At 52.4% G+C, this 27,217-nt stretch overlaps 2 protein-coding genes across 2 annotated transcripts in view; both read left to right on the top strand.

Moving 5' to 3' along the window:
• The window catches only part of LOC143959479 (uncharacterized), a 269,947-nt gene that overhangs the window by 165,575 nt on the left and 77,155 nt on the right, over positions 1-27,217 (top strand). The gene's annotated exons all lie outside the window — the stretch shown is intronic.
• LOC143959465 (uncharacterized) overlaps positions 1-27,217 on the top strand; it is a 67,226-nt gene that overhangs the window by 438 nt on the left and 39,571 nt on the right. The window contains exons 2-5 of the mRNA XM_077468124.1: positions 5,479-5,651; positions 6,079-6,237; positions 9,534-9,618; positions 11,188-12,236. Of these exons, the coding sequence (XP_077324250.1) occupies positions 5,535-5,651; positions 6,079-6,237; positions 9,534-9,618; positions 11,188-12,236 (1,410 nt within the window). The 5' untranslated portion in view covers positions 5,479-5,534. The remainder of the gene's footprint in view (positions 1-5,478; positions 5,652-6,078; positions 6,238-9,533; positions 9,619-11,187; positions 12,237-27,217) is intronic.

The raw sequence follows: 27,217 nt of genomic DNA, 5'->3' as shown, positions 1-27,217 counted from the left end.
CACCCCCAAATCTACAGACTCCGCCCCACACTGACACTCAGCCCCCAAATCTACAGACCCCGCCCCCAAAGGTACAGACTCCTCCCCACACTGACACCCGCCCCCAAAGGTACAGACCCCGCCCACACTGACACCCCGCGCCCAAATATACAGACCCTGTCCCACACTGACACCCCGCCCCCAAAGGTACAGACTCCTCCCACACTGACACCTCACCCCCAAATCTACAGACTCCGCCCCACACTGACACTCAGCCCCCAAATCTACAGACCCCGCCCCCAAAGGTACAGACTCCTCCCCACACTGACACCCCACCCCCAATGGTACAGACTCCTCCCCGCACTGACACCCCGCCCCCAAATATACAGACTCCTCCCACACTGACACCCCGCCCCAAATCTACAGACTCCTCCCCACACTGACACCCCGCCCCCAAAGGTGGTACAGACTCCTCCCCGCACTGACACCCCGCCCCCAAATATACAGACTCCTCCCACACTGACACCCCGCCCCCAAATATACAGACTCCTCCCACACTGACACCCCGCCCCCAAAGGTACAGACTCCTCCCCACACTGACACCCCACCCCCAAAGGTACAGACTCCTCCCACACTGACACCCCGCCCCCAAAGGTACAGACTCCTCCCCACACTGACACCCCGCCCCCAAAGGTACAGACCCCTCCCCACACTGACACCCCGCCCCCAAAGGTACAGACCCCTCCCCACACTGACACCCCGCCCCCAAAGGTACAGACCCCTCCCCACACTGACACCCCGCCCCCAAAGACTCCTCCCCACACTGACACCCCGCCCCCAAAGACTCCTCCCCACACTGACACCCCGCCCCAAAGACTCCTCCCCACACTGACACCCCGCGCCCAAAGGTACAGACCCCTCCCCACACTGACACCCCGCCCCCAAAGACTCCTCCCCACACTGACACCCCGCCCCCAAAGGTACAGACCCCTCCCCACACTGACACCCCGCCCCCAAAGACTCCTCCCCACACTGACACCCCGCCCCCAAAGGTACAGACCCCTCCCCACACTGACACTCAGCCCCCAAATCTACAGACCCCGCCCACACTGACACCCCGCGCCCAAATATACAGACCCCGCCCACACTGACACCCCGCGCCCAAATATACAGACCCTGTCCCACACTGACACCCCGCCCCCAAAGGTACAGACTCCTCCCACACTGACACCTCACCCCCAAATCTACAGACTCCGCCCCACACTGACACTCAGCCCCCAAATCTACAGACCCCGCCCCCAAAGGTACAGACTCCTCCCCACACTGACACCCCACCCCCAATGGTACAGACTCCTCCCCGCACTGACACCCCGCCCCCAAATATACAGACTCCTCCCACACTGACACCCCGCCCCCAAATCTACAGACTCCTCCCCACACTGACACCCCGCCCCCAAAGGTGGCACAGACTCCTCCCCGCACTGACACCCCGCCCCCAAATATACAGACTCCTCCCACACTGACACCCCGCCCCCAAATATACAGACCCTGTCCCACACTGACACCCCGCCCCCAAAGGTACAGACTCCTCCCACACTGACACCTCACCCCCAAATCTACAGACTCCGCCCCACACTGACACTCAGCCCCCAAATCTACAGACCCCGCCCCCAAAGGTACAGACTCCTCCCCACACTGACACCCCACCCCCAATGGTACAGACTCCTCCCCGCACTGACACCCCGCCCCCAAATATACAGACTCCTCCCACACTGACACCCCGCCCCCAAATCTACAGACTCCTCCCCACACTGACACCCCGCCCCCAAAGGTGGTACAGACTCCTCCCCGCACTGACACCCCGCCCCCAAATATACAGACTCCTCCCACACTGACACCCCGCCCCCAAATATACAGACTCCTCCCACACTGACACCCCGCCCCCAAAGGTACAGACTCCTCCCCACACTGACACCCCACCCCCAAAGGTACAGACTCCTCCCACACTGACACCCCGCCCCCAAAGGTACAGACTCCTCCCCACACTGACACCCCACCCCCAAAGGTACAGACTCCTCCCACACTGACACCCCGCCCCCAAAGGTACAGACCCCTCCCCACACTGACACCCCGCCCCCAAAGGTACAGACCCCTCCCCACACTGACACCCCGCCCCCAAAGGTACAGACCCCTCCCCACACTGACACCCCGACCCCAAAGACTTCTCCCCACACTGACACCCCGCCCCCAAAGACTCCTCCCCACACTGACACCCCGCCCCAAAGACTCCTCCCCACACTGACACCCCGCGCCCAAAGGTACAGACCCCTCCCCACACTGACACCCCGCCCCCAAAGACTCCTCCCCACACTGACACCCCGCCCCCAAAGGTACAGACCCCTCCCCACACTGACACCCCGCCCCCAAAGACTCCTCCCCACACTGACACCCCGCCCCCAAAGGTACAGACCCCTCCCCACACTGACACTCAGCCCCCAAATCTACAGACCCCGCCCACACTGACACCCCGCGCCCAAATATACAGACCCTGTCCCACACTGACACCCCGCCCCCAAAGGTACAGACTCCTCCCACACTGACACCTCACCCCCAAATCTACAGACTCCGCCCCACACTGACACTCAGCCCCCAAATCTACAGACCCCGCCCCCAAAGGTACAGACTCCTCCCCACACTGACACCCCACCCCCAATGGTACAGACTCCTCCCCGCACTGACACCCCGCCCCCAAATATACAGACTCCTCCCACACTGACACCCCGCCCCCAAATCTACAGACTCCTCCCCACACTGACACCCCGCCCCCAAAGGTGGCACAGACTCCTCCCCGCACTGACACCCCGCCCCCAAATATACAGACTCCTCCCACACTGACACCCCGCCCCCAAATATACAGACCCTGTCCCACACTGACACCCCGCCCCAAAGGTACAGACTCCTCCCACACTGACACCTCACCCCCAAATCTACAGACTCCGCCCCACACTGACACTCAGCCCCCAAATCTACAGACCCCGCCCCCAAAGGTACAGACTCCTCCCCACACTGACACCCCACCCCCAATGGTACAGACTCCTCCCCGCACTGACACCCCGCCCCCAAATATACAGACTCCTCCCACACTGACACCCCGCCCCCAAATCTACAGACTCCTCCCCACACTGACACCCCGCCCCCAAAGGTGGTACAGACTCCTCCCCGCACTGACACCCCGCCCCCAAATATACAGACTCCTCCCACACTGACACCCCGCCCCCAAATATACAGACTCCTCCCACACTGACACCCCGCCCCCAAAGGTACAGACTCCTCCCCACACTGACACCCCACCCCCAAAGGTACAGACTCCTCCCACACTGACACCCCGCCCCCAAAGGTACAGACTCCTCCCCACACTGACACCCCACCCCCAAAGGTACAGACTCCTCCCACACTGACACCCCGCCCCCAAAGGTACAGACCCCTCCCCACACTGACACCCCGCCCCCAAAGGTACAGACCCCTCCCCACACTGACACCCCGCCCCCAAAGGTACAGACCCCTCCCCACACTGACACCCCGCCCCCAAAGACTCCTCCCCACACTGACACCCCGCCCCCAAAGACTCCTCCCCACACTGACACCCCGCCCCAAAGACTCCTCCCCACACTGACACCCCGCGCCCAAAGGTACAGACCCCTCCCCACACTGACACCCCGCCCCCAAAGACTCCTCCCCACACTGACACCCCGCCCCCAAAGGTACAGACCCCTCCCCACACTGACACCCCGCCCCCAAAGACTCCTCCCCACACTGACACCCCGCCCCCAAAGGTACAGACTCCTCCCCACACTGACACCCCACCCCCAAAGGTACAGACCCCTCCCCACACTGACACCCCGCCCCCAAAGGTACAGACTCCTCCCCACACTGACACCCCGACCCCAAAGGTACAGACCCCTCCCCACACTGACACCCTGCCCCCAAAGGTACAGACCCCTCCCCACACTGACACCCCGCCCCCAAAGGTACAGACCCCTCCCCACACTGACACCCCGCCCCCAAAGGTACAGACCCCTCCCCACACTGACACCCCGCCCCCAAAGGTACAGACCCCTCCCCACACTGACACCCCGCCCCCAAAGGTACAGACCCCTCCCCACACTGACACCCCACCCCCAAAGCTACAGACTCCTCCCCACACTGACACCCCGCCCCCAAAGGTACAGACTCCTCCCACACTGACACCCCGCCCCCAAAGGTACAGACTCCTCCCACACTGACACCCCGCCCCCAAAGGTACAGACCCCTCCCCACACTGACACCCCGCCCCCAAAGGTACAGACCCCTCCCCACACTGACACCCCGCCCCCAAAGGTACAGACTCCTCCCCACACTGACACCCCGCCCCCAAAGACTCCTCCCCACACTGACACCCCGCCCCAAAGACTCCTCCCCACACTGACACCCCGCCCCCAAAGGTACAGACCCCTCCCCACCTGAAACAATACAAACTCCGCCCCCAGCAATACAGACTCCGCCTTACACCGACACTCCGCCCCCAGCAATACAGACTCCGCCTTACACCGACACTCCGCCCCCAGCAATACAGACTCCGCTTACACCAACACTCAGCCCCCAGCAATACAGACCTTGGTGGCTGCGTATAGAGGAACCAATCTCTTCATTCCTCTTCCACACCTGCAGGCATTAACCGGGAGAGATTAGTTCAGCTATATGCAGCCGCCAGCACCCCTCCTATACCTGCCCCGGTGTGTTCCCCAGAGTATATTGTGCAGAGGTCAGGAGTATGTCATGTACAGCAGAGTGTAGATTAGGAGTATGATATGTACAGTAGAGTGTATAGGGTGCAGAGGTCAGGAGTATGTCATGTACAGTCGAGTGTATAGGATGCAGAGGTCAGGGTATGACATGTACAGTAGAGTGTAGGTTAGGAGTATGACATGTACAGTAGAGTGTATAGGATGCAGAGGTCAGGAGTATGTCATGTACAGTAGAGTGTAGGTCAGGAGTATGACATGTACAGTAGAGTGTATAAGGTGCAGAGGTCAGGAGTATGACATGTACAGTAGAGTGTAGGTCAGGACTATGTCATTTACAGTAGAGTGTAGGTCAGGAGTATGACATGTACAGTAGAGTGTAGGTTAGGAGTATGTCATGTACAGCAGAGTGTAGGTTAGGAGTATGTCATGTACAGCAGAGTGTAGGTCAGGACTATGTCATGTACAGCAGAGTGTATAGGGTGCAGGGGTCAGGAGAATATAATGTACCGGACTTCCCTTGTGGCCGATGTCAGAAAGTGGTTGTAGATTTCCTCGCTCTCCTGTGGAACCTCAGTAATCGCTGCGACTCCCAGGGCAGTCATGCAGAATGTGGGACAGATGCACCCCTGGCATTGATAATCAGGAGGAAGTAATTATTCCCTGGAACATGGAGATACTTATCGGAACTCACCTCATTCTTGATATCTCTTTACAGTGAGGAAGCTTCTGGAACCATTTCTGGTCCTCACAGATTGGAAGAGAAGATCAGACATGGAGGGGCGCAGGAAGAGGTCCCCCGTGGTGGTGGAACCGGAGGAGGACTTGGGGGAGGTATCAGAGAGGATCCTGCGACTGACTCTGGAGATCATCTATACTGTCACCGGAGAGGTGAGGGCTGCCGGATCTGGAGGGTTGGGGGTTCCTGGTGGCATCTCCAGGATGTGTTCTGTTGGGTTCCAGTATGGAGGCCACACTCCCTCAGGCCTTCACCTTCCATCGCGTTCCGGTGTCTGATATTGAGGCCTGCCTATCAGTCTTGGGCTAATAATCAGGGAAGAGCCAGTGTTAGTGACCCCAGGAGCCGGTCAGTATTTACAGATCAGAACCCTCCCGGTATTTCCACTTCCACAGGAAAAGGTATCCAACATGCTGGAAGCCAAAAGCTAATTCATAGCTTTAAAGTGGAACCCCCCACCTAGAACTTGTCACCTGGGTTTGGCTGGAGTAGGGAGGGGTGAGAGCCTCTGTCAGGTTTTTATTGGGAACATTTTTGCTGTATGTAGTCAGCGTTCTGCCTCTTTCTATCCCATCGTAGGACTGTATGATTGTGAAGAAGTCAGGGGATGACCACGTTTTGGAAGTCTTCAGCAGGAATCAAAGTGTCTTCATTGATCCTCCATTGATACAAAAGAGAAATAATGAGTGGAGGATTCTGGAACTCGCCAACAGAATCATTGAGCTGCTGACTGGACAGGTAGGTGACTCTAGGAATTCTGGGTAATAATCTCATCCTCTGTGTCTGAAAGGTAACATTACTGCTCAGTGCTGCTTCATGGAATCCAGAGTATCCTGGCCATCCTCTTCCTTTGTGGCCCCTTCTGAGCTCCCATTCCCTGTCCTCTAGCTACTGGTGTGCCATGACCTTCTGTCCTTCATCTGGACCTTCTGTCCTTCTATCTGACCTTCTGTCCTTCATCTGGACCTTCTGTCCTTCATCTGGACCTTCTGTCCTTCATCTGGACCTTCTGTCCTTCATCTGGACCTTCTGTTCTTCTATCTGACCTTCTGTCCTCCTACTGGACCTTCTGTCCTTCTATCTGACCTTTTGTCCTTCTACTGGATCTTCTGTCCTCTTTCTGGACCTTCTGTCCTTCTATCTGACCTTCTGTCCTTCATCTGGACCTTCTGTCCTTCTATCTGACCTTCTGTCCTCATTCTCGATCTTCTGTCCTTCTACTGGATCTCCTGTCCTCTTTCTGGATCTTCTGTCCTCCTACTGGATCTTCTGTCCTCCTCCTGGATCTTCTGTCCCTCTTCTGGATCTTCTGTCCCTCTTCTGGATCTTCTGTCCCTCTTCTGGATCTTCTGTTCTCCTTCTGGATCTTCTGTCCCCCTTCTGGATCTTCTGTCCCCCTTCTGGATCTTCTGTCCCCCTTCTGGATCTTCTGTCCCCCTTCTGGATCTTCTGTCCTCCTTCTGGATCTTCTGTCCTCCTCCTGGGCCTTCTGTCCTCCTCCTGGGCCTTCTGTCCTCCTCCTGGGCCTTCTGTCCTCCTCCCGGGCCTTCTGTCCTCCTCCCGGGCCTTCTGTCCTCCTCCCGGGCCTTCTGTCCTCCTCCCGGGCCTTCTGTCCTCCTCCCGGGCCTTCTGTCCTCCTCCCGGGCCTTCTGTCCTCCTCCCGGGCCTTCTGTCCTCCTCCTGGGCCTTCTGTCCCTCTTCTGGATCTTCTGTCCTCCTCCTGGGCCTTCTGTCCCTCTTCTGGATCTTCTGCCCTCCTTCTGGACTTTCTGTCCTTCTAGATCTTTTAGACCTTCTGTCCTCCTCCTGGGCCTTTTGTCCTCCTCCTGGGCCTTTTGTCCTCCTCCTGGGCCTTTTGTCCTCCTCCTGGGCTTTTTGTCCTCCTCCTGGGCCTTCTGTTCTTCTCATGGATCTTCTGTCCTTCTCATGGTTCTTCTGTCCTTCTCCTGGATCTTCTGTCCCCCTTCTGGATCTTCTGTCCCCCTTCTGGATCTTCTGTCTCCCTTCTGGATCTTCTGTCCCCCTTCTGGATCTTCTGTCCTCCTTCTGGATCTTCTGTCCCCCTTCTGGATCTTCTGTCCCCCTTCTGGATCTTCTGTCCCCCTTCTGGATCTTCTGTCCTCCTTCTGGATCTTCTGTCCTCCTCCTGGGCCTTTTGTCCTCCTCCTGGGCTTTTTGTCCTCCTCCTGGGCCTTCTGTTCTTCTCATGGATCTTCTGTCCTTCTCATGGTTCTTCTGTCCTTCTCCTGGATCTTCTGTCCCCCTTCTGGATCTTCTGTCCCCCTTCTGGATCTTCTGTCTCCCTTCTGGATCTTCTGTCCCCCTTCTGGATCTTCTGTCCTCCTTCTGGATCTTCTGTCCCCCTTCTGGATCTTCTGTCCCCCTTCTGGATCTTCTGTCCCCCTTCTGGATCTTCTGTCCTCCTCCTGGGCCTTCTGTCCTCCTCCTGGGCCTTCTGTCCTCCTCCTGGGCCTTCTGTCCTCCTCCTGGGCCTTCTGTCCTCCTCCCGGGCCTTCTGTCCTCCTCCCGGGCCTTCTGTCCTCCTCCTGGGCCTTCTGTCTTCCTCCCGGGCCTTCTGTCCTCCTCCCGGGCCTTCTGTCCTCCTCCTGGGCCTTCTGTCCTCCTCCCGGGCCTTCTGTCCTCCTCCCGGGCCTTCTGTCCTCCTCCTGGGCCTTCTGTCTTCCTCCCGGGCCTTCTGTCCTCCTCCCGGGCCTTCTGTCCTCCTCCCGGGCCTTCTGTCCTCCTCCCGGGCCTTCTGTCCTCCTCCTGGGCCTTCTGTCTTCCTCCCGGGCCTTCTGTCCTCCTCCCGGGCCTTCTGTCCTCCTCCTGGGCCTTCTGTCCTCCTCCTGGGCCTTCTGTCCCTCTTCTGGATCTTCTGTCCTCCTCCTGGGCCTTCTGTCCCTCTTCTGGATCTTCTGCCCTCCTTCTGGACTTTCTGTCCTTCTAGATCTTTTAGACCTTCTGTCCTCCTCCTGGGCCTTTTGTCCTCCTCCTGGGCCTTTTGTCCTCCTCCTGGGCTTTTTGTCCTCCTCCTGGGCCTTCTGTTCTTCTCATGGATCTTCTGTCCTTCTCATGGTTCTTCTGTCCTTCTCATGGTTCTTCTGTCCTCCTCCTGGATCTTCTGTCCCCCTTCTGGATCTTCTGTCTCCCTTCTGGATCTTCTGTCTCCCTTCTGGATCTTCTGTCCCCCTTCTGGATCTTCTGTCCCCCTTCTGGATCTTCTGTCCCCCTTCTGGATCTTCTGTCCCCCTTCTGGATCTTCTGTCTTCCCCCTGGGCCTTCTGTCTTCTCCCTTGGCCTTCTGTCTTCCTTCTCATGGATCTTCTGTCCTTCTCATGGTTCTTCTGTCCTTTTACTGGATCTTTTGTCCTCCCTTTGGCCCTTTTTTTTCCTTCTTCTGGACCTTCAGTATCACCTTTCGCACCTCACGATCTCTCATCATTCTTGTCCCATCTTTTTATTAAGTGTGACAGGGATAAAAGAGGACCTGTCATTTTCCGAACTGTGCCTGAAATACGGGAGGTAGAAGGCGCAGAGTAGCGGTTACAATAAAGCAGTAGATTTTCTGAGTTGGTGTCATGAAACCTGTTCTCCTTAGGAGGCTCTCCCCGGAGTGCCGGTCAAAGTTCTTTGCTGAGGTCAATGAGTGTGCAAGGAGGAAACTCCAAAAAACAGAATGTAATATTTTCAAGACTTCTATATAATATAATCCGACACGTTTCAGGGGTTGGAAAGCCCCCCCCTTCATCAGGGCTCGGTACTGTTGAAGGACGTGTGTACCGGCCTGATAAAATTGGAGGAAATGGGGGAGGGGGGTGAATATGATCACTTCAGATGTCGCAAAGTCTGAATAAAATAAATCTGGGCCTTATAGGCTCGTCCTTTGACGCCTCCAATCTATATCTGAAATAACTCACTTTCTACTCCGGGGTAACCTGTGACATGGCTGTGTCCGATCTCATACACCTGTCTTGTACAGCACCATGGCAGATGTTGGCGTTATACATATACACTCATTGCTGTCTGATTTTTAGGTCCCTGCGGATTTCACAGACAAGCGGCTTCACCGTCATGGAGGAAATCATCACTGTGGACGTTCTCAGGGCTTCCGATTATCTGGTAAGTGTCCGCTGTCTCCGTACTCAGCTTAGTAGAACCAGAAAGTAAAACTCGCTGTCTTGTGTTTTGGGAGGTCCATGCAGGAGCAGAGTTCCTGCGGGGGGTCCCATTTGTTCTTGAGACAGGAGTCTCTGGAGTCATTGGAAATAACATTGTGCTGGGAGGTCTCTAGGTGACGCTCTGAGGTGACTAGAGGCACAGGATCACAGCAGCCACTTGAATCATTTGAGACAGGTTGGTGGAGACGTGAAGGTTGCTGGGGGCACATGGGTTGATGGAGGCACAGAATTGTATGGGGTGCTGGAGACACGGGGGTCACAAAGTCTTTGAAGGCACGGGAGTGTGGTGGTCTCTGAGGCACAGGGGATACAGGTCAATGCTGGAGGCACAGGGCTTGCTAGAGGCGCTGAGGTTGCTAGAAGCACATGGGTTGCTAGAGGCACATGGGTTGCTAGAGACACATGGGTTGCTAGAGGCACAGGTATCAAAAAACCTTTGAAAGCATAGGAGTGTCATGGTCACTGAGACTCAGAGGATACTGATCAACGCTGGAGGCAAAGGGGTTGCTGGAGGCACAGGGGTCGCTGGGGGTTGCTGGAGGCACAGGGGTCGCTGGGGGTTGCTGGAGGCACAGGGGTTGCTGGGGTTGCTGGAGGCACTGGGGTTGCTGGAGGCGCAGGGGTCGCTGGGGTTGCTGGAGGCGCAGGGGTCGCTGCAGGCGCAAGGGTCGCTGGGCCTGTCCATGAGAGGCGACCGGGTTCCGTCCCCTCTCTCCATGTCACCCCCTATAGTAATAATGAATAGATTCATGTATAGCATGAATCTATCCATGGCCACCGCAGCCACCCCCTATTCATGCGTCCGGCCCCTTTCAAGACGCCTGAATTGTTGTTTGTTTGAAGCACCTGGTTAGAGCCAGAGACTCTAATAAGCTTCAAAATAGGGTGGGCTCGGAGCGCAGAGCATTGCGCCATGAGCCCACCCAGGTGTTACAACAGTGAATGGATATTCGCAGTTGTAACACAGATTCTCAATCTGGTCAATCAGAAGCAGGTCTGAGACCCGTTTTCCGATTGACCGAAAAGAGAAGAGAAAAAAAAATGACAACCGGCCACCACTGGTTGCTGGATGCACTGGGGTTGCTAGAGGCGATGTGGTTGCTAAAGCCACAGGAGCCGCCGGGGTTGCTAGAGTCATGGGGGCTTGCTGTGGTTGCTAGATGCAGGGAGTCACTGGGGTTGCTAGAGGCACAGGGGGTCGCTGGGGTTGCTAGAGGAACCTTTAAGACTGCACCAAATTGCTGATGGGCTGCAACACTGGTACTTCCAGATTTTTGCCGGCGGCCATGTTCCAGAGAGAAGAGCAGGCACTGGATTGGGGACGAGGTACGTGACAGTACACACACATTAATGAGTTGGAGGAGGAACATAATCCCCTCCCCCTCTGCTGGCAGAAATGAGACTGCCTCAGTTCTTTATAGAGGCGCTTTCCTCAGACAGACCAATCAGCGAAGGTTTTGGGGTGATGTGATGGGCGGTCTTGTAAGGTGTCTTATTTTGTTTCTTGCAGGTCCGTGCCTCAACAGAAAGCTGCACAGCCCCGCAAAAGAGGAAGGCGCCCCTGACAAGGGCACCCACCAGAGGGAGCTAGATAAATGGACGCAGACTAACGCAGCACTTAAAATAAACTCAGCGCCCAATCAAGATGGGAACTTCACAAAGAGCCCCGCCCCCGCGGAGCAGTCACCATTTAGAACCAGTTGCATTAAGGAGGAGATTGTGTTGGATGAAGAGGAAAGCCTCACCAACGGTCCCACGCCTCCTGCCGACGCCCAGATAGATTACATCATCACCTACATCAAGGAGGAGGACGAATCGTGTGACGAGGAGACGCTTTCCGACCCTTTCTCGCCCCGAGAGTACGCCTCTATCTGTAAGAGGGGCGGGGAGCAGAACATGACGGTCATGTACACAGACTCGGACAAGAGAGGGGACAACCCGGCTTCTACCTCCCACCGGCGGTTTTTGGAGGACGCCGAACTGATGCACAGCTTTGCCGAGTGCGAGAAGTGCTTCACCTGCAACAAGCACCAGCGGATCCACATCCGGGAGAAGCCCTTCGCCTGCTCCACCTGCGGCAAATTCTTCACCACCAACTCCAACCTGGTGGCCCACCAGAGGATACACACCGGGGAGAAACCCTTCTCGTGTTCCGAGTGCGGAAAATGCTTCACCAGCAGCTCAGACCTGGTCAAGCACAAGATCATCCACACCGGGGAGAAGCCCTTTCCCTGCTCCTCGTGCGGGAAATGTTTCACCAACAAGTCCAACCTGATTAAACACCAGAGAATCCACACCGGGGAACGGCCTTATTCCTGCCCTGACTGTGGGAAGAGGTTCACCAGCACCTCGCACCTGGTTACACACCGCAGAACTCACACGGGGGAGAAGCCATATCCCTGCCCCAGCTGCGGGAAGTTCTTCAGCAATAAATCGCACCTGGTGGAACACCAGAGAATCCACACAGGGGAGAGACCTTTTCCTTGTCCGGAGTGTGGGAAATGCTTCACTCAGAAGAGCAACCTTAATAATCACCTGAGAATTCATTCCCGGGGGAAGGCGGTAAGTGTCCTTGGAGAGTCAGGAACCAGATCTGACATAAACTGAGAAGAAGCCTACTCCTAAAGACTGTGACCATGGCTTTGGCCACCCTGGGTGCTCCAACAATAGACAGGGCCATGACTTCTGGGTGACGGGTATCATCGTCTACAGTGGTCAGGACATAATGCTTCCCAGATTTGATGGAGCCCAAGAATGCCAATGGCTCCACTCCTGGAATGGCTCCTCATAAGCACCACCAGATACTTTGCTGGTCCACACAGCACACTATGGGCTTCCAAACTATGTTATGAGTCGCATGTTCTTGGCTGACTTTCCTCTCTTCTCCGAATACCCATTGGAGATGCCAATTGTGGTGACCTGGCCAGAGAGGAACTTCTGCCCCAAACCTGGAATTTGACCTCTTATGTTCGGAGCTGGATCTCTGAAGATGGTGGGGACTGGCTTCCTACCACAGGAGTGTGACCTTGGAAGACTTACCATGACATGGACATTTCTGGAAGACCACAGACAGATCTGCACAGTTGGAGGTTCATCCATAAACCTCCAGAACTGGAATTGTATGTTCAGATCATGGAAGACGTCTGTTTCTGAAGGCCCGACCTTAGGAATCAGAGTCCCCAACTGGATGGTCAACCCAAAATGGATCTAGAAGTGTGAAGATCGAAGTTTAAAGACAGGTCAGGCTCTGAAGGCCCAACCTTAGGAATCGGAGTCCCCAACATGGACAGTCAACCCAAAAAGTATCTAGAAGTGTGAAGATCGAAGTTTATAGACAGGTCAGGCTCTGAAGGCCCGACCTTAGGAATCGGAGTCCCCAACTGGACGGTCAACCCAAAATGGATCTAGAAGTGTGAAGATCGAAGTTTATAGACAGGTCAGGCTCTGAAGGCCTGGCACGGAGTTCTGCTTTAGGGATCAGAGCTGGGCGTTCAACCCAAAACCTCACAAATAGAAGTGGATGTTCAGATGGTGGAAGATTGCAGAAGAGGTCTGGTTGTGAAGGGCCCAGAGAGTTTTGGAAATCGGAGTCGACAGTTGGATGTTGAGCCGTAAATCTTTGAAAATAGATCTAGAAGTGTGAAGACAAGCGTGTGATGGGGAGGGTTCAGCCGTAGTTATGACATCAGGAGGCAGATCCAAAGCCATAAATATCCATTGGAAGGTTTTTTGGCTGAGGAACCCTGAAGATGGGTTGGGGGTCTGTCTGAAGTGTCAGCAGCAGGCCCAGCCAGGCCACGGGGCAGACCCGGCATTTGTCTGGTGGGCCGTGGCCACATGTCCTAACAAGAGCTGCTGGCTAATGCTCGGGTCAGCAACCGTCTCTCATTCCTGGTAACGGGATCCACAGCGTCCGGCAGTACCTCAAGTGGTTAAGGTCAGTGGGCATAATCGGGCACAGTAAAAGCTATGGCCTGAAGATCCTATTGCCCCCATATAGCTGCCATTGTGCTCATATACACTATATTACCTAAAGTATTGGGACGCCTGCCTTTACACACGCACATGAACTTTAATGGCATCCCAGTCTTCATCCGGAGGGTTCAATATTGAGTTGGCCCTTTGCCGCTATAACAGCTTCACCTCTTCTGGGAAGGCCGTCCACAAGGTTTAGGAGGGTGTCTATGGGAATGTTTGACCATTCTTCCAGAAGAGCATTTGTGAGGTCAGGCACTGATGTTGGAGGAGAAGGCCTGGCTCACAGTCTCCCCTCTAATTCAACCCAAAGGTATTCTATCAGGTTGAGGTCAGGGCTCTGTGCAGGCCAGTCAAGTTCCTCCACCCCAAACTCACTCATCCATGTCTTTATATACCTTGCTTTGTGCACTGGTCCAAATGAGGGGATTATGGAGTGGGGGGAGGGGGATTATGGTGTCAAAGGGGGGATTATGGAGTGGGGGAGGGGGGATTATGGTGTGAGGTTGTTGTTTTTTTTTCAGGGGTTGGGCTTGGCCCCTTAGTTCCAGTGAAGGGAACTCTTAAGGCATCAGCATACCAAGACATTTTGGACCATTTCATGATCCCAACTTTGTGGGAACAGTTTGGGGACGGCCCCTTCCTGTTCCAACATGACTGCTCACCAGTGCACAAAGCAAGGCCCATAAAGACTTAGATGAGTGAGTTTGGGGTGGAGGAATTTGACTGGCCTGCACAGAGTGCTGACATCAAACCCATAGAACTCCTTTGGGATGAATTAGAGCGGAGACTGCGAGCCAGGCCTTCTCGTCCAACATCAGTGCCTGACCTCACAAATGCTCTTCTGGAAGAATGGTCAAACATTCCCATAGACACCCTCCTAAACCTTGTGGACGGCCTTCCCAGAAGAGGTGAAGCTGTTATAGCCGCAAAGGGCCAACTCAATACTGAACCCTCCGGACTAAGACTGGGATGCCATTAAAGGTCATGTGCGTGTAAAGGCAGGTGTCCCAATACTTTTGACAAGATAGCACAACAATCGCTATATGGGGGCAGCATGGCACACATCTGGAGCGCTCTGTCACATTAGCTCAGCTCTTGTTAGGACGTGGGCTGCTCAGGCCATGGAGCCTCCAATGCCGGATCCGTCTGCGACTCTCCACTCTCCGAATCCTATGAACGATTGTCCAATCAGCTGCAGAGAATCTCCGTGACATTAGAGACCTCAATACTCCAAAAACGTATTATTATTTTTTTTTTTTTTAGTAAAATATTTCTATTTATTGAACTTGTGAGACGTTGAAGACGTGAAGTTGAATGTCTGCGGAGTTTTCCTCCGATGAATCAAATAAAGAGAATCCTCACATTGGGGGGCGTTTGTGATTCATAAAGTTACAGAAAAATCTGAATCCAAATCTCCCATCCCCCAAAAAAACCTTCACCCCCCGACTGGAGGACATCGACTTGGCTTCCTGGCCTATGCAGGTCCGGCGTGTCCGGCCTCGGCGGCCTCACCAAGGAGCCCATTTCATGTTCTGCAGTCGGTTCGAATTGAAGGCTTCGCTTTTTCCACATTTTGTTATGTTGCGGCCTTATTCCAAAAATGACTAAATTCATCATTTTCCTCAAAATTCTACAAACCATCCCCCATAATGACAACGTGAGAGAAGTTTGTTTGAAATCTTTGTAAATTTAGGAAAAAATCTCACGTACACAAGTATCAGACTCCTCCCACGTACACAAGTATCGGACTCCTCCCACCTACACAAGTATCGGACTCCTCCCACGTACACAAGTATCACAGGCTCCTCCCACATCCATAAGTATCACAGGCTCCTCCCATGTACACAAGTATCACAGACTCCTCCCACGTCCATAAGTATCACAGGCTCTTCCCACGTCCATAAGTATCACAGGCTCCTCCCACGTACACAAGTATCACAGGCTCCTCCCAGGTACACAAGTATCACAGGCTCCTCCCAGGTACACAAGTATCACAGGCTCCTCCCATGTACACAAGTATCACAGGCTCCTCCCACGTCCATAAGTATCACAGGCTCCTCCCACGTACACAAGTATCACAGGCTCCTCCCACGTACACAAGTATCACAGGCTCCTCCCAGGTACACAAGTATCACAGGCTCCTCCCAGGTACACAAGTATCACAGGCTCCTCCCATGTACACAAGTATCACAGGCTCCTCCCATGTACACAAGTATCACAGGCTCCTCCCACGTCCATAAGTATCACAGGCTCCTCCCACGTACACAAGTATCACAGGCTCCTCCCACGTACACAAGTATCACAGGCTCCTCCCAGGTACACAAGTATCACAGGCTCCTCCCATGTACACAAGTATCACAGGCTCCTCCCATGTACATAAGTATCAGACTCCTCCCACGTACACAAGTATCAGACTCCTCCCACGTACACAAGTATCGGACTCCTCCCACGTACACAAGTATCAGACTCCTCCCACGTACACAAGTATCACAGGCTCCTCCCACATCCATAAGTATCACAGGCTCCTCCCACGTACACAAGTATCACATACTCCTCCCACGTCCATAAGTATCACAGGCTCCTCCCACGTCCATAAGTATCACAGGCTCCTCCCACGTACACAAGTATCACAGGCTCCTCCCAGGTACACAAGTATCACAGGCTCCTCCCATGTACACAAGTATCACAGGCTCCTCCCATGTGCATAAGTATCACAGGCTCCTCCCATGTGCATAAGTATCACAGGCTCCTCCCATGTGCATAAGTATCACAGGCTCCTCCCATGTGCACAAGTATCACAGGCTCCTACCACGTGCACAAGTATCACAGGCTCCTCCCACGTACACAAGTATCAGAGGCTCCTCCCACGTACACAAGTATCACAGGCTCCTCCCATGTGCACAAGTATCACAGGCTCCTCCCACGTACACAAGTATCAGAGGCTCCTCCCACGTACACAAGTATCAGAGGCTCCTCCCAGGTACACAAGTATCACAGGCTCCTCCCAGGTACACAAGTATCACAGGCTCCTCCCACGTGCACAAGTATCACAGGCTCCTCCCACGTGCACAAGTATCACAGGCTCCTCCCACGTGCACAAGTATCACAGGCTCCTACCACGTACACAAGTATCAGAGGCTCCTCCCACGTACACAAGTATCAGAGGCTCCTCCCATGTACACAAGTATCAGAGGCTCCTCCCACGTGCACAAGTATCACAGGCTCCTACCACGTGCACAAGTATCAGAGGCTCCTCCCACATACACAAGTATCAGAGGCTCCTCCCACGTACACAAGTATCAGAGGCTCCTCCCAGGTACACAAGTATCAGAGGCTCCTCCCACGTACACAAGTATCAGAGGCTCCTCCCACGTACACAAGTATCAGAGGCTCCTCCCAGGTACACAAGTATCAGAGGCTCCTCCCAGGTACACAAGTATCAGAGGCTCCTCCCACGTACACAAGTATCAGAGGCTCCTCCCAGGTACACAAGTATCAGAGGCTCCTCCCACGTACACAAGTATCAGAGGCTCCTCCCACGTACACAAGTATCAGAGGCTCCTCCCACGTACACAAGTATCAGAGGCTCCTCCCAGGTACACAAGTATCAGAGGCTCCTCCCAGGTACACAAGTATCACAGGCTCCTCCCATGTAAATAAGTATCACAGGCTCCTACCGTGTACATGGGAGGAAATAATTGAATCCATTTTGGAATAAAGCTGTAACATAACAAAATGTGAAGAAAGTGAAGCTCTGTGAATACTTCCTGGATGCTCTGTATTCCATGCTGTTCATAATCACTCATCACTAGGAGATTCCCTTTCTGTATTCTGCAAAAGTCCTGGTTGATCCCGCTGCTCTCTATCCCCCCCTTCTGTCCATGTCCCCAATGCAGCTAGGGATTTTGCAGAGCAGTGGTGGCAGCTCTGCACATGCTCAGTTTTCAGTGAGTTTCTCTGCTGAGCATTTCCTTCCTATCACATCTGAGCAGCCCATGTGACTATAGAGTCACACATGTGGGCGTATACACAATGACAGGCCACTCCCTCCCTCCCTCCTCCTCCTGCCATAGAGTCAGCACACCACGAGTTGTCATTGCTAGTTAGGACTTTCTCATCCAGCTCATCCGTGGGACCTTCACGTCAGTAGACGTTGGTTTTGGATCTGTTGTGATTGGCTTAAAATGTGTAAATTTTCAGGTTTACAATTCTGTATCTGACATCATTATAAGCGGACCCCGGTGGTCACAGCAGAGGAACCATCCACCCTGCAGACAGGTGGAGCCCCCTGCTGGGTGAGATCAGCTTCTCCACAACCTATTTCAGTGCCACCGTTCCCTTCCCGAGAGGCAAAGCATGAAGACTCCGAGACTTTACCTGAGTCTTTCTGTAAACGCCTACAAAGAGGAAGCCAATCGGCAATCACCCAAGCATATCTGACTGCAACAAACAAACCTTTTGATTGGTTACAATGACTTTTCGGGACACGCCCCCATGATTCTCGTGTTTCTCCAGTGGCTCGGCCGTAGAAGTCAGTTTTATGGTCCTAGACTGGTTTGGAGGTGGTCTTTGCAGTTATGTGGTGTGGATAATGGGGGAGATTTACTAAAAACGGGAGCACTCCGAATCTGGTGCAGCTGCGCACGGCGGCCAATCGGCTTCTACAGTGAGGGGGAAAAAAAAGTATTTGATTGGCTGCTGATTTTGTACGTTCGCCAACTGACAAACGATCAGATTTCATGGTCGGAGAGAGGCGGAATAATAACAAAAATATCACAAAAAAAAAGATTTAAAAAAAATTATAAATTGATTTGCATTTTAATGAGTGAAATAAGTATGTGAACCCTTCACAGAACTTGACTTTGTAGTCGGTGGAGAAACCCTTCTTGGTGATCACAGAGGTCAGATGTTTCCACCAGGTTTGTCTTCCAAATCATGAAGGTTTCCAGGCTGACGTTTGGTGACTCCAACCTTCAGCTCCCTCCACAGATTTTCCATGGGATTAGGAGGTCTGGAGACCGGCTAGGCCACTCCGGGACCTTCATGTGCTTCTTCTTGAGACACTCCTTTGTTGTCTTGGCCTTGTGTTTTGAGTCATTTTCATGCTGGCTGAGGGAAGGAGGTTCCCACCCAAGATTTCACGGTACATGGCCCCGTCCATCGTCCCATTTGATGCGGTAAAGTTGTCCTGTGCCCTTAGCAAAACCTCCCCCCAAAAAAAAAACAACCCCCAAAGCATAATGTTTCCACTTCCATGTATGACGGTGGGGGATGGTGTTCTTGGGGTCCTCTTCCTCCATTCCTCTTCCTCCAAACACGACGAGTTGAGTGATATTGAGAAAGCACGAACTTTACGTGTGAAACGCGTCAACCTACCTTTTCCCTCCCCCCTGCCTGATCAGTTGTGGTTGTTTTTTATGGACTTTGTTCTACAATAAAGCCGTTTTTATGCAAGTATTGAGTGTACAGCCACCCAATAATTGCTATATGACGAGTTGAGTTGACGCCAAAGAGCTGGATTTTGGCCTCATCTGACCACAGACGGACCTGTACATGTGTTTTCTTCAGCAGGGAAGCCTTGCGGGGGCTGCAGGATTTCAGTCCCTCACGGTGTAGTGTGTTACCGATTGTTCTCTTGGTGACTATGGTCCCAGCTGAGATCATGGAGAAGATTCTCCCGTGTAGTTCTGGGCGGATTCCTCACCGTTCTCCTGATCATTGATCCTCCACGAGGTGAGATCTTCCATATGGAGCCCCAGACCAAGACAACAGACCGAGAGCCCAGAACGAGGGAGACGGTTATTTTGTGTTTCTTCCATTTGGGAATAATAATCGCACCAACTGTTGTCACCTCTCACCAAGCTGCTTGGCGATGGTCTTGTAGCTCATTCCAGCCTTGTGTAGGTCTACAGCTGGGGTCTCAAACTGGTGGCCCTCCAGCTGTTGTGAAAAACTACAAGTCCCATGAGGCATTGCAAGGCTGACAGTTACAAGCATAACTCCCACTGTTAGAGGGATGATGGGACTTGTAGTTTTGGAACAGCTGGAGGGCCACCAGTTTGAGACCCCCTGGTCTACAGTCTTGCCCCCGACATCCTTGGACAGCTCTTTGGTCTTGGCCATGGTGGAGAGATTGGAATCTGATTGATTCTGTGGACAGGTGTCTTTTATACAGGTAACAAGCTGAGATTAGGAGCACTCCCTTTAAGAGAGTTCTCCTAATCTCAGCTTTTTACCTGTATAGAAGACACCTGGGAGCCAGAAACCTCACTGATTGGTAGGAGATAAAATTCTTCTTTCACTCATTAAAATGCAAATCAATGTATAACTTTTTTGAAATGTGTTTTTCTGGATATTTTTGTTGTTATTCTCTCTCTGTTATAATAAACCGACCAATAAAATTACAGACCGATCGTTTCTTTGTCAGTGGGGCAAACATACAAAATCAGCAGCCGATAAAATACTTTTCTTGATCATACATCACGGGACACAGGAGCTTCATTACATAGTGGGTTATATAGGCACCTCTGGTGATTGGACACTGGTTGACCCTAATTAAGGAGAATTCCTCCCCTATATAACCCCTCCCATCTGGGAGGCACCTCAGTTTTTTCGCCAGTGTCTGGGTGATGGTCACGTAAAACTTTAGCTCTATGCAGGTCCCTGCGAGGGCCGAAGGGCTACATCAAACCGGATCCATACCTCGGGCCGATATTTGACTCCCAAGATGGTATGGTACCCGGGCCTCGTCTGCCGAAGAAGCGAGGTTTTGCCTATAAGTCCTCTCCATTGGAAGACTGGGCTCTGGGAAAACCAGACTTGGTGTACTGTTTATACAGAGCGCACGAAAGTTTCTGGCAGAGCTTTTTACATGGCCCAGGTGGGAGGTTCTTTTCGTAAGAGCCCCAGATATACCTGAAGGTTGGCTAACAATACCCGCCATGATGGGTGAAGGCTGGAATTGGTCTGGTTCAGCAATTCCTGCGGCGGGGACAGGTAAGGGAAGTCATCCTGTATATTTAAATATATGAATGGATTTCTTCATTGTGAGTAGTTGTATGTCTTACCTGGTTTCCACCACTAGAGGGAGTAAGAGCAGCCTGATGCATACTTACATGCCTTTCAATACACACGCTCAGTGAAAGCCTGGTTTCTTCAGCTACTCACGTCTCCATTGCAGTCCCTGCCACAGATGAAGGTAAACAGGGGTCCCACGCAGTTCAGGGGTCCCACGCTGCTCCGTTTTGGGTTCTCCTCCCCCCCCGGATTCCGCGGTCCACGTGCGCGGGCGCGTGCACGCGCGCCGGGCGCGCTCCCGGCCTTATGGAGGAGGGGGGGTGTGGTTGCGAGCCGTGCACGTCAGTGTGCACGGCGCTGTACTGCGCAGGCGCCAGGCGGCAGTTTTAAAAGCCCAGAGCGTCAGGGGACTGTAACTGGAGACACAGGAGCTGTGGGCTGTAAGCATCCGTGGGGATTGGATCCAGGCAAACCTTAAGACACCTACTCAGCTTCAGGTTGTGCAGTTTAAGCATATATTTATTTATTGTGAGACTTTAAGCGCAACAGTGATCGCACTTGTACTAGTACCTCTGCTTTGTAGCTTAGTACTATGTCTCCTCGTAAGAGGGTCTCAGGGGGAGGTAATAAGAGCACTGGCAAGTCACCGCCTAGGTCCAGGGGTTCCAAAAGTGCCTGTAAATTACCATCCCCCTCTGCAAGACTGGAGCCAGCCTCTCAAGACGAGTCAGTGCAGCTGTCAGGCTTTGCAGCCTCTCCTAATGTCGCAGCCCCGGTCTATGTCACTGAGGACTCCCTTAGGGCTACATTGGAGGGTTTTGAAGGGAGAATCATGAATTTTATTTCTGCTTCCCTAAAAGATAGCAGGAAAAGGGGTAGATCCCCTCCCTCTGCTGAAATCCCTCTCTCGGATAGTTCTTCTGAAAATGAGGAGGGATCCCTATCTTTGGATAGGGATCATGAGCAGTCGGATCAGTCAGAGGATGAGGAGTCAGTCCCCTCCTCCCAGGCACTCAGAAAGCAGGTGCAGTATTACACTGAATTGGTGCGTACCACGTTCAGAATGCCTGCTGCTGAAGTCGCTACGTCCTCTGTCTCTTCCCTGGGAGTCAGGAAAGCCCCACAGACTGCTTGTTCCTTCCCAATTCATCCTTTAATGGCTAACTTGATGTATGAGGATTGGGGACATCCCGATAAACTGTTTACTCCTCCCAAGAGGTTTTCCATGCATTATCCTGTGGAGGAAAGTTTCACCAAGAAGTGGGGGGTCCCATCTGTCGATGCGGCTGTTTCTTGTCTGAATAAAAACCTAACTTGTCCTTTGGATAATGCGCAGGTATTCAAGGATCCAGCTGACAAAAGGCTGGAAACCTTATTAAAAACCTCCTTTTCCATGGCTGGCGCTGTGGTGCAGCCTACAGTCGCAGCCGTGGGGTTGTGTCAGTTCCTCAAGGAACAGGTTAAACAGATGTTTGGACTCCTTCCCAGTGAGGAAGTAGAGAAATATGCAGAATTGCCTCACATCTTGTGTTTCATAATTGATGCGATTTTGGATTCTGTCCAACAAGCATCGCGTTTGTCCCTCATGTTGGTACACATGCGTAGGGCTCTATGGCTAAAGAATTGGGCAGCTGAGCTGTCATGCAAAAAGCATTTGACTGGGTTCCCGTTTAAAGGGGAGCGTTTGTTTGGGGAAGAATTAGATAAATTCGTCCAAAATATTTCAGGAGGTAAGTCTACTCTCCTTCCAGTCAAAAAGAGCAAGCGTCCTTCATTCAGGCGTGCTCTCTCTCCCGAAGCATCAAGCTCTAAACAGTGGCGACGGCCTTCTCAGCCCTCCTCTACTAGAAAGGCTCAAGGCCGAGCCCAGGGGCAGGAAAAGACTTGGGGGCGAAAGCCTGCCAAGCAGAGCCCCAAAACCTCCTTGTGAAGGGGCGCCCCCGCTCGGCAGAGTGGGGGGAAGGCTCCTGCAGTTTGCAGGCGCCTGGCGGGAAGAGATTCAGGACAAGTGGGTGATCTCTTCAGTATCTCTGGGCTACAAGCTAGAGTTTCAGGAGATTCCACCTTCTCGTTTCCTAAGGTCAAGGATCCCCAGGGATCCAGTAAAGCAAAAACCGCTATTCCTGGCCTTAGATCAATTACTATCCCAGGGTGTGAGAGTAGAAGTGAGCCCGAAAGATCAGGGTTCAGGGTTTTATTCAAATCTCTTCACCGTTCCAAAACCAAATGGAAGTGTCAGACCTATCCTGGATCTGAAAGACCTAAACCGGTTTTTACACATCCAGACCTTCCGGATGCAGTCAATCCGCACTGTGGTCTCCTCCCTGCAAGGGGGAGAGTTCATGGCATCAATAGATATCAAAGATGCATATCTCCATGTGCCAATTTTTCCCGCACAACCAGAAATTTCTAAGGTTCGCGGTAGAGCAGCGCCATTTTCAATTTGTGGCCTTGCCGTTCGGGCATACTACAGCCCCTCGAGTCTTCACAAAGATTCTGGACCCTCTCTTAGCAATCTTAAGAGTTCAGGGTATAGCCGTCATGGCTTATCTAGACGACTTGCTTCTCGTGGAGAGAACTGCAGCGTTCCTAAGTCGCAGCGTCACCAAAACGCTAGAACATCTAGAACGCCTAGGTTGGATTATAAACCTAGAAAAGTCGTCCCTACAACCGACTACCAGGTTTGAATACCTGGGTATGATCATCGACACCGCTCAAGGCAGGGTGTTTCTGCCAAGGCTAAAGGCCTTGGCCATTGGAGATCTGGTGCGCCTGATTCTGGGCAGAAGATCTTCCTCCATTCGGTTGTGCATGAGACTATTGGGAAAGATGGTCGCCTCCTTCGAGGCCGTCCCATTCGCCCAGTTCCACTCAAGGCCTCTGCAAGGATGCATCCTTGCGGCTTGGAACAGGAAGCCCCAATCCCTGGATCTTCCTATGCGTTTATCCCCAGGGACACGCAAAAGTCTTGTCTGGTGGTTACAAACCAGGAATTTGCTGAAAGGCAAAACTTTTCTTCCTCTCTCATGGAAGATTATCACAACAGATGCCAGCCTGACAGGCTGGGGAGCTGTATTGGAGGGAACGTGCTCGCAGGGGAAATGGTCTGCGACCGAAAGTCTACTGCCCATAAATATCTTGGAGATTCGGGCAGTTTACATGGCACTCATAGAGTGGTCTTACAGACTGCGAGGTTTCCCGGTTCGGGTTCAGTCCGACAATGCCACCGCAGTGGCTTATATCAATCACCAGGGCGGTACCAGAAGTCTGGTGGCCCAAAAGGAGGTGAATCGCATACTTGTCTGGGCAGAAAAGCATGTTCCGTGTCTTTCTGCAGTCTTCATCCCAGGAGTGGAGAATTGGTAGGCGGATTATCTCAGCCGCCAGCAGTTGTGCCCAGGCGAATGGGCTCTGCACCCCGACGTGTTTCAGAACATATGTCACAAGTGGGGCACTCCAGACGTAGATCTGTTTGCATCCAGGTTCAACAGGAAACTGGACAAGTTTGTGTCAAGGAGAAGAGATGCACTTGCTCAGGGGTCAGATGCTCTGACGGTTCCCTGGGATCAGTACAATCTGATCTATGCCTTCCCCCCGAGCCCGCTGTTATCGAGGTTCTTGGGAAGGGTCAAGAGGGAGACGAAGTCGGTCCTTTTGGTGGCCTCGGCTTGGCCCAGGCGATCATGGTTTGCAGAAATCATGAAGTTGGCAGTAGGCAGGCCATGGACCCTCCCTCTCCGGCCAGATCTGCTCTCACAGGGTCCAATCTACCATTCTGCTTTACGCAGTCTGAATTTGACGGTTTGGCTGCTGAGACCCACATTCTGAGAGACCGTGGCCTTTCGGGGCCAGTCCTTTCTACTCTGGTCAATGCCAGAAAGCCGGCCTCCAGGCGTATTTATTACAAAATCTGGAGGACATATGTTTCCTGGTGTGAACTCAGGAGGTGGCATCCTAGAAAGTATGTCATTAACAGAATCTTGGCCTTTCTCCAGTCAGGCCTAGAAATGAATTTGGCCATAAGCACTATTAAAGTGCAGATTTCGGCCCTGTCGGTATTTTTTCAAAAACCGCTTGCATCACATTCCCTGGTACGGGCTTTTATCCAGGGGGCTATGCGGACAAAACCGCCAGTTAAACCTCCAGTATGCCCATGGGATCTGAATTTGGTTCTCTCGGCCTTACAGGGGCAACCATTTGAACCTCTGCATCTAGCTTCTTTAGCTCTCCTGACTAAAAAGCTGATCTTCTTAGTAGCCATATCCACGGCTAGAAGAGTATCAGAGTTGGCAGCTCTTTTCAGTAAGGAGCCGTATTTAATTATCCATAAGGACCGGGTGGTCATGCGTCCCAACAGGTCCTTTCTACCTAAGGTGGTTTCGGGTTTCCATCTGAATCAGGATATAATCCTACCATCCTTTTTTCCGGACCCTCAGTCCACAGAGGAAGAGTCTTTTCACACTTTGGATGTGGTTAGAGCAATCAGTGTTTATCTTCAAGCAACTTCTGAGATAAGGAAAACTGATTGCTTATTTATTCTGCCGGAAGGCCCCAGAAAGGGTCAGGCAGTGTCAAAGTCCACTCTCTCAAGGTGGATCAGACAAGTTATTTCTCAGGCCTATGGCTTAAAGGGGAAGATTCCTCCTTTTCAGGTGAAAGCGCACTCTACTAGGGCTGTCAGTGCTTCTTGGGCAGTGCATCACCAGGCCTCCCTGGCTCAGATCTGTAAGGCTGCGACTTGGTCATCAGTCCACACATTCACCAGATTCTATCAGGTGGATGTCAGAGGGCAAGAGGATATCGCCTTCGGGCGCAGTGTACTGCAGGCTGCAGTTTAGGTCCTCAGGTCCCTGGCGGTCTATGTTTATGATCTGTGTCTCCCTCCCCTCAACCTGAGCATTGCTATGGGACATCCCACTATGTAATGAAGCTCCTGTGTCCCGTGATGTATGATCAAGAAAATTGGATTTTTATTTACAGCTTACCTGTAAAATCCTTTTCTTGGGAGTACATCACGGGACACAGGGCTCCCGCCCCTCTTGGGTTTTACGTGGTTTCTTATTGCTTTGCTACAAAACTGAGGTGCCTCCCAGATGGGAGGGGTTATATAGGGGAGGAATTCTCCTTAATTAGGGTCAATCAGTGTCCAATCACCAGAGGTGCCTATATAACCCACTATGTAATGAAGCTCCTGTGTCCCGTGATGTACTCTCAAGAAAAGGATTTTACAGGTAAGCTGTATATAAAAATCCCATTTTTTCCCCTCGATGTAAACTTCAGCTTGTACAATGAAACTTTGACAAAAAAAATAAACTCGAAGCTGATTGGTTCCTATACAGAACTGCACCAGATTCTGAGTGCTCCAGTTTTAGTAAATCAACCCCTAAAACTAAGTATAGAAAGGATATCAACGTGGTAGATGTCCCCAGACAAATGACGGGCATCTCATCTTCAAGGTTATGTGCCTCAAGAAACCATTGGTGGTCCCCCATTGTCAGAGATCTCGCTAAAGAAACCATTGGTGGTCCCCAATTGTCAGAGATCTCGCTAAAGAAACCATTGGTGGTCCCCAATTCTCGTAGATTTCCCACAAGAAACCATTGGTGGTCCCCAATTGTCAGAGATCTCGCTAAAGAAACCATTGGTGGTCCCCAATTCTCATAGATTTCCCACAAGAAACCATTGGTGGTCCCCAATTGTCAGAGATCTCGCTAAAGAAACCATTGGTGGTCCCCAATTCTCGTAGATTTCCCACAAGAAACCATTGGTGGTCCCCAATTGTCAGAGATCTCGCTAAAGAAACCATTGGTGGTCCCCAATTGTCAGAGATCTCGCTAAAGAAACCATTGGTGGTCCCCAATTGTCAGAGATCTCGCTAAAGAAACCATTGGTGGTCCCCAATTGTCAGAGATCTCCCTAAAGAAACCATTGGTGGTCCCCAATTGTGAGATTTCCCTCAATAAACCATTGTCAGAGATCTCCCTAAAGAAACCATTGGTGGTCCCCAATTCTCATAGATTTCCCACAAGAAACCATTGGTGGTCCCCAATTGTCAGATTTTCCTCAAGAAACCATTGGTGGCCCCCAATTGTCAGAGATCTCCGTAAAGAAACCATTGGTGGTTCCCAATTCTCAGAGATTTCCCACAAGAAACCATTGGTGGCCCCAAATTGTCAGAGCTCTCCCTAAAGAAATCATTGGTGGCCCCCAATTGTCAGAGATCTCTCTAAAGAAACCATTGGTGGTTCCCAATTCTCATAGATTTCCCACAAGAAACCATTGGTGGCCCCCAATTGTCAGATTTTCCTCAAGAAACCATTGGTGGCCCCCAATTGTCAGAGATCTCCCTAAAGAAACCATTGGTGGCCCCCAATTGTCAGAGATCTCCCTAAAGAAACCATTGGTGGTTCCCAATTCTCAGAGATTTCCCACAAGAAACCATTGGTGGTCCCCAATTGTCAGATTTCCCTCAATAAAACATTGGTGGTCCCCCACTATCAAGAGATCTCCTTAAAGAAACCATTGGTGGTTCCCAATTGTCAGAG

Source organism: Lithobates pipiens, unplaced genomic scaffold (assembly GCF_037356315.1).
Source record: "Lithobates pipiens isolate NorthernLeopardFrog02 unplaced genomic scaffold, aLitPip1_a1.2 Scaffold_77, whole genome shotgun sequence".
NCBI lineage: Eukaryota > Metazoa > Chordata > Amphibia > Anura > Ranidae > Lithobates > Lithobates pipiens.
Note: the sequence above shows the minus strand (reverse complement) of the source record. Positions and strands in the feature narration are given on the sequence as shown.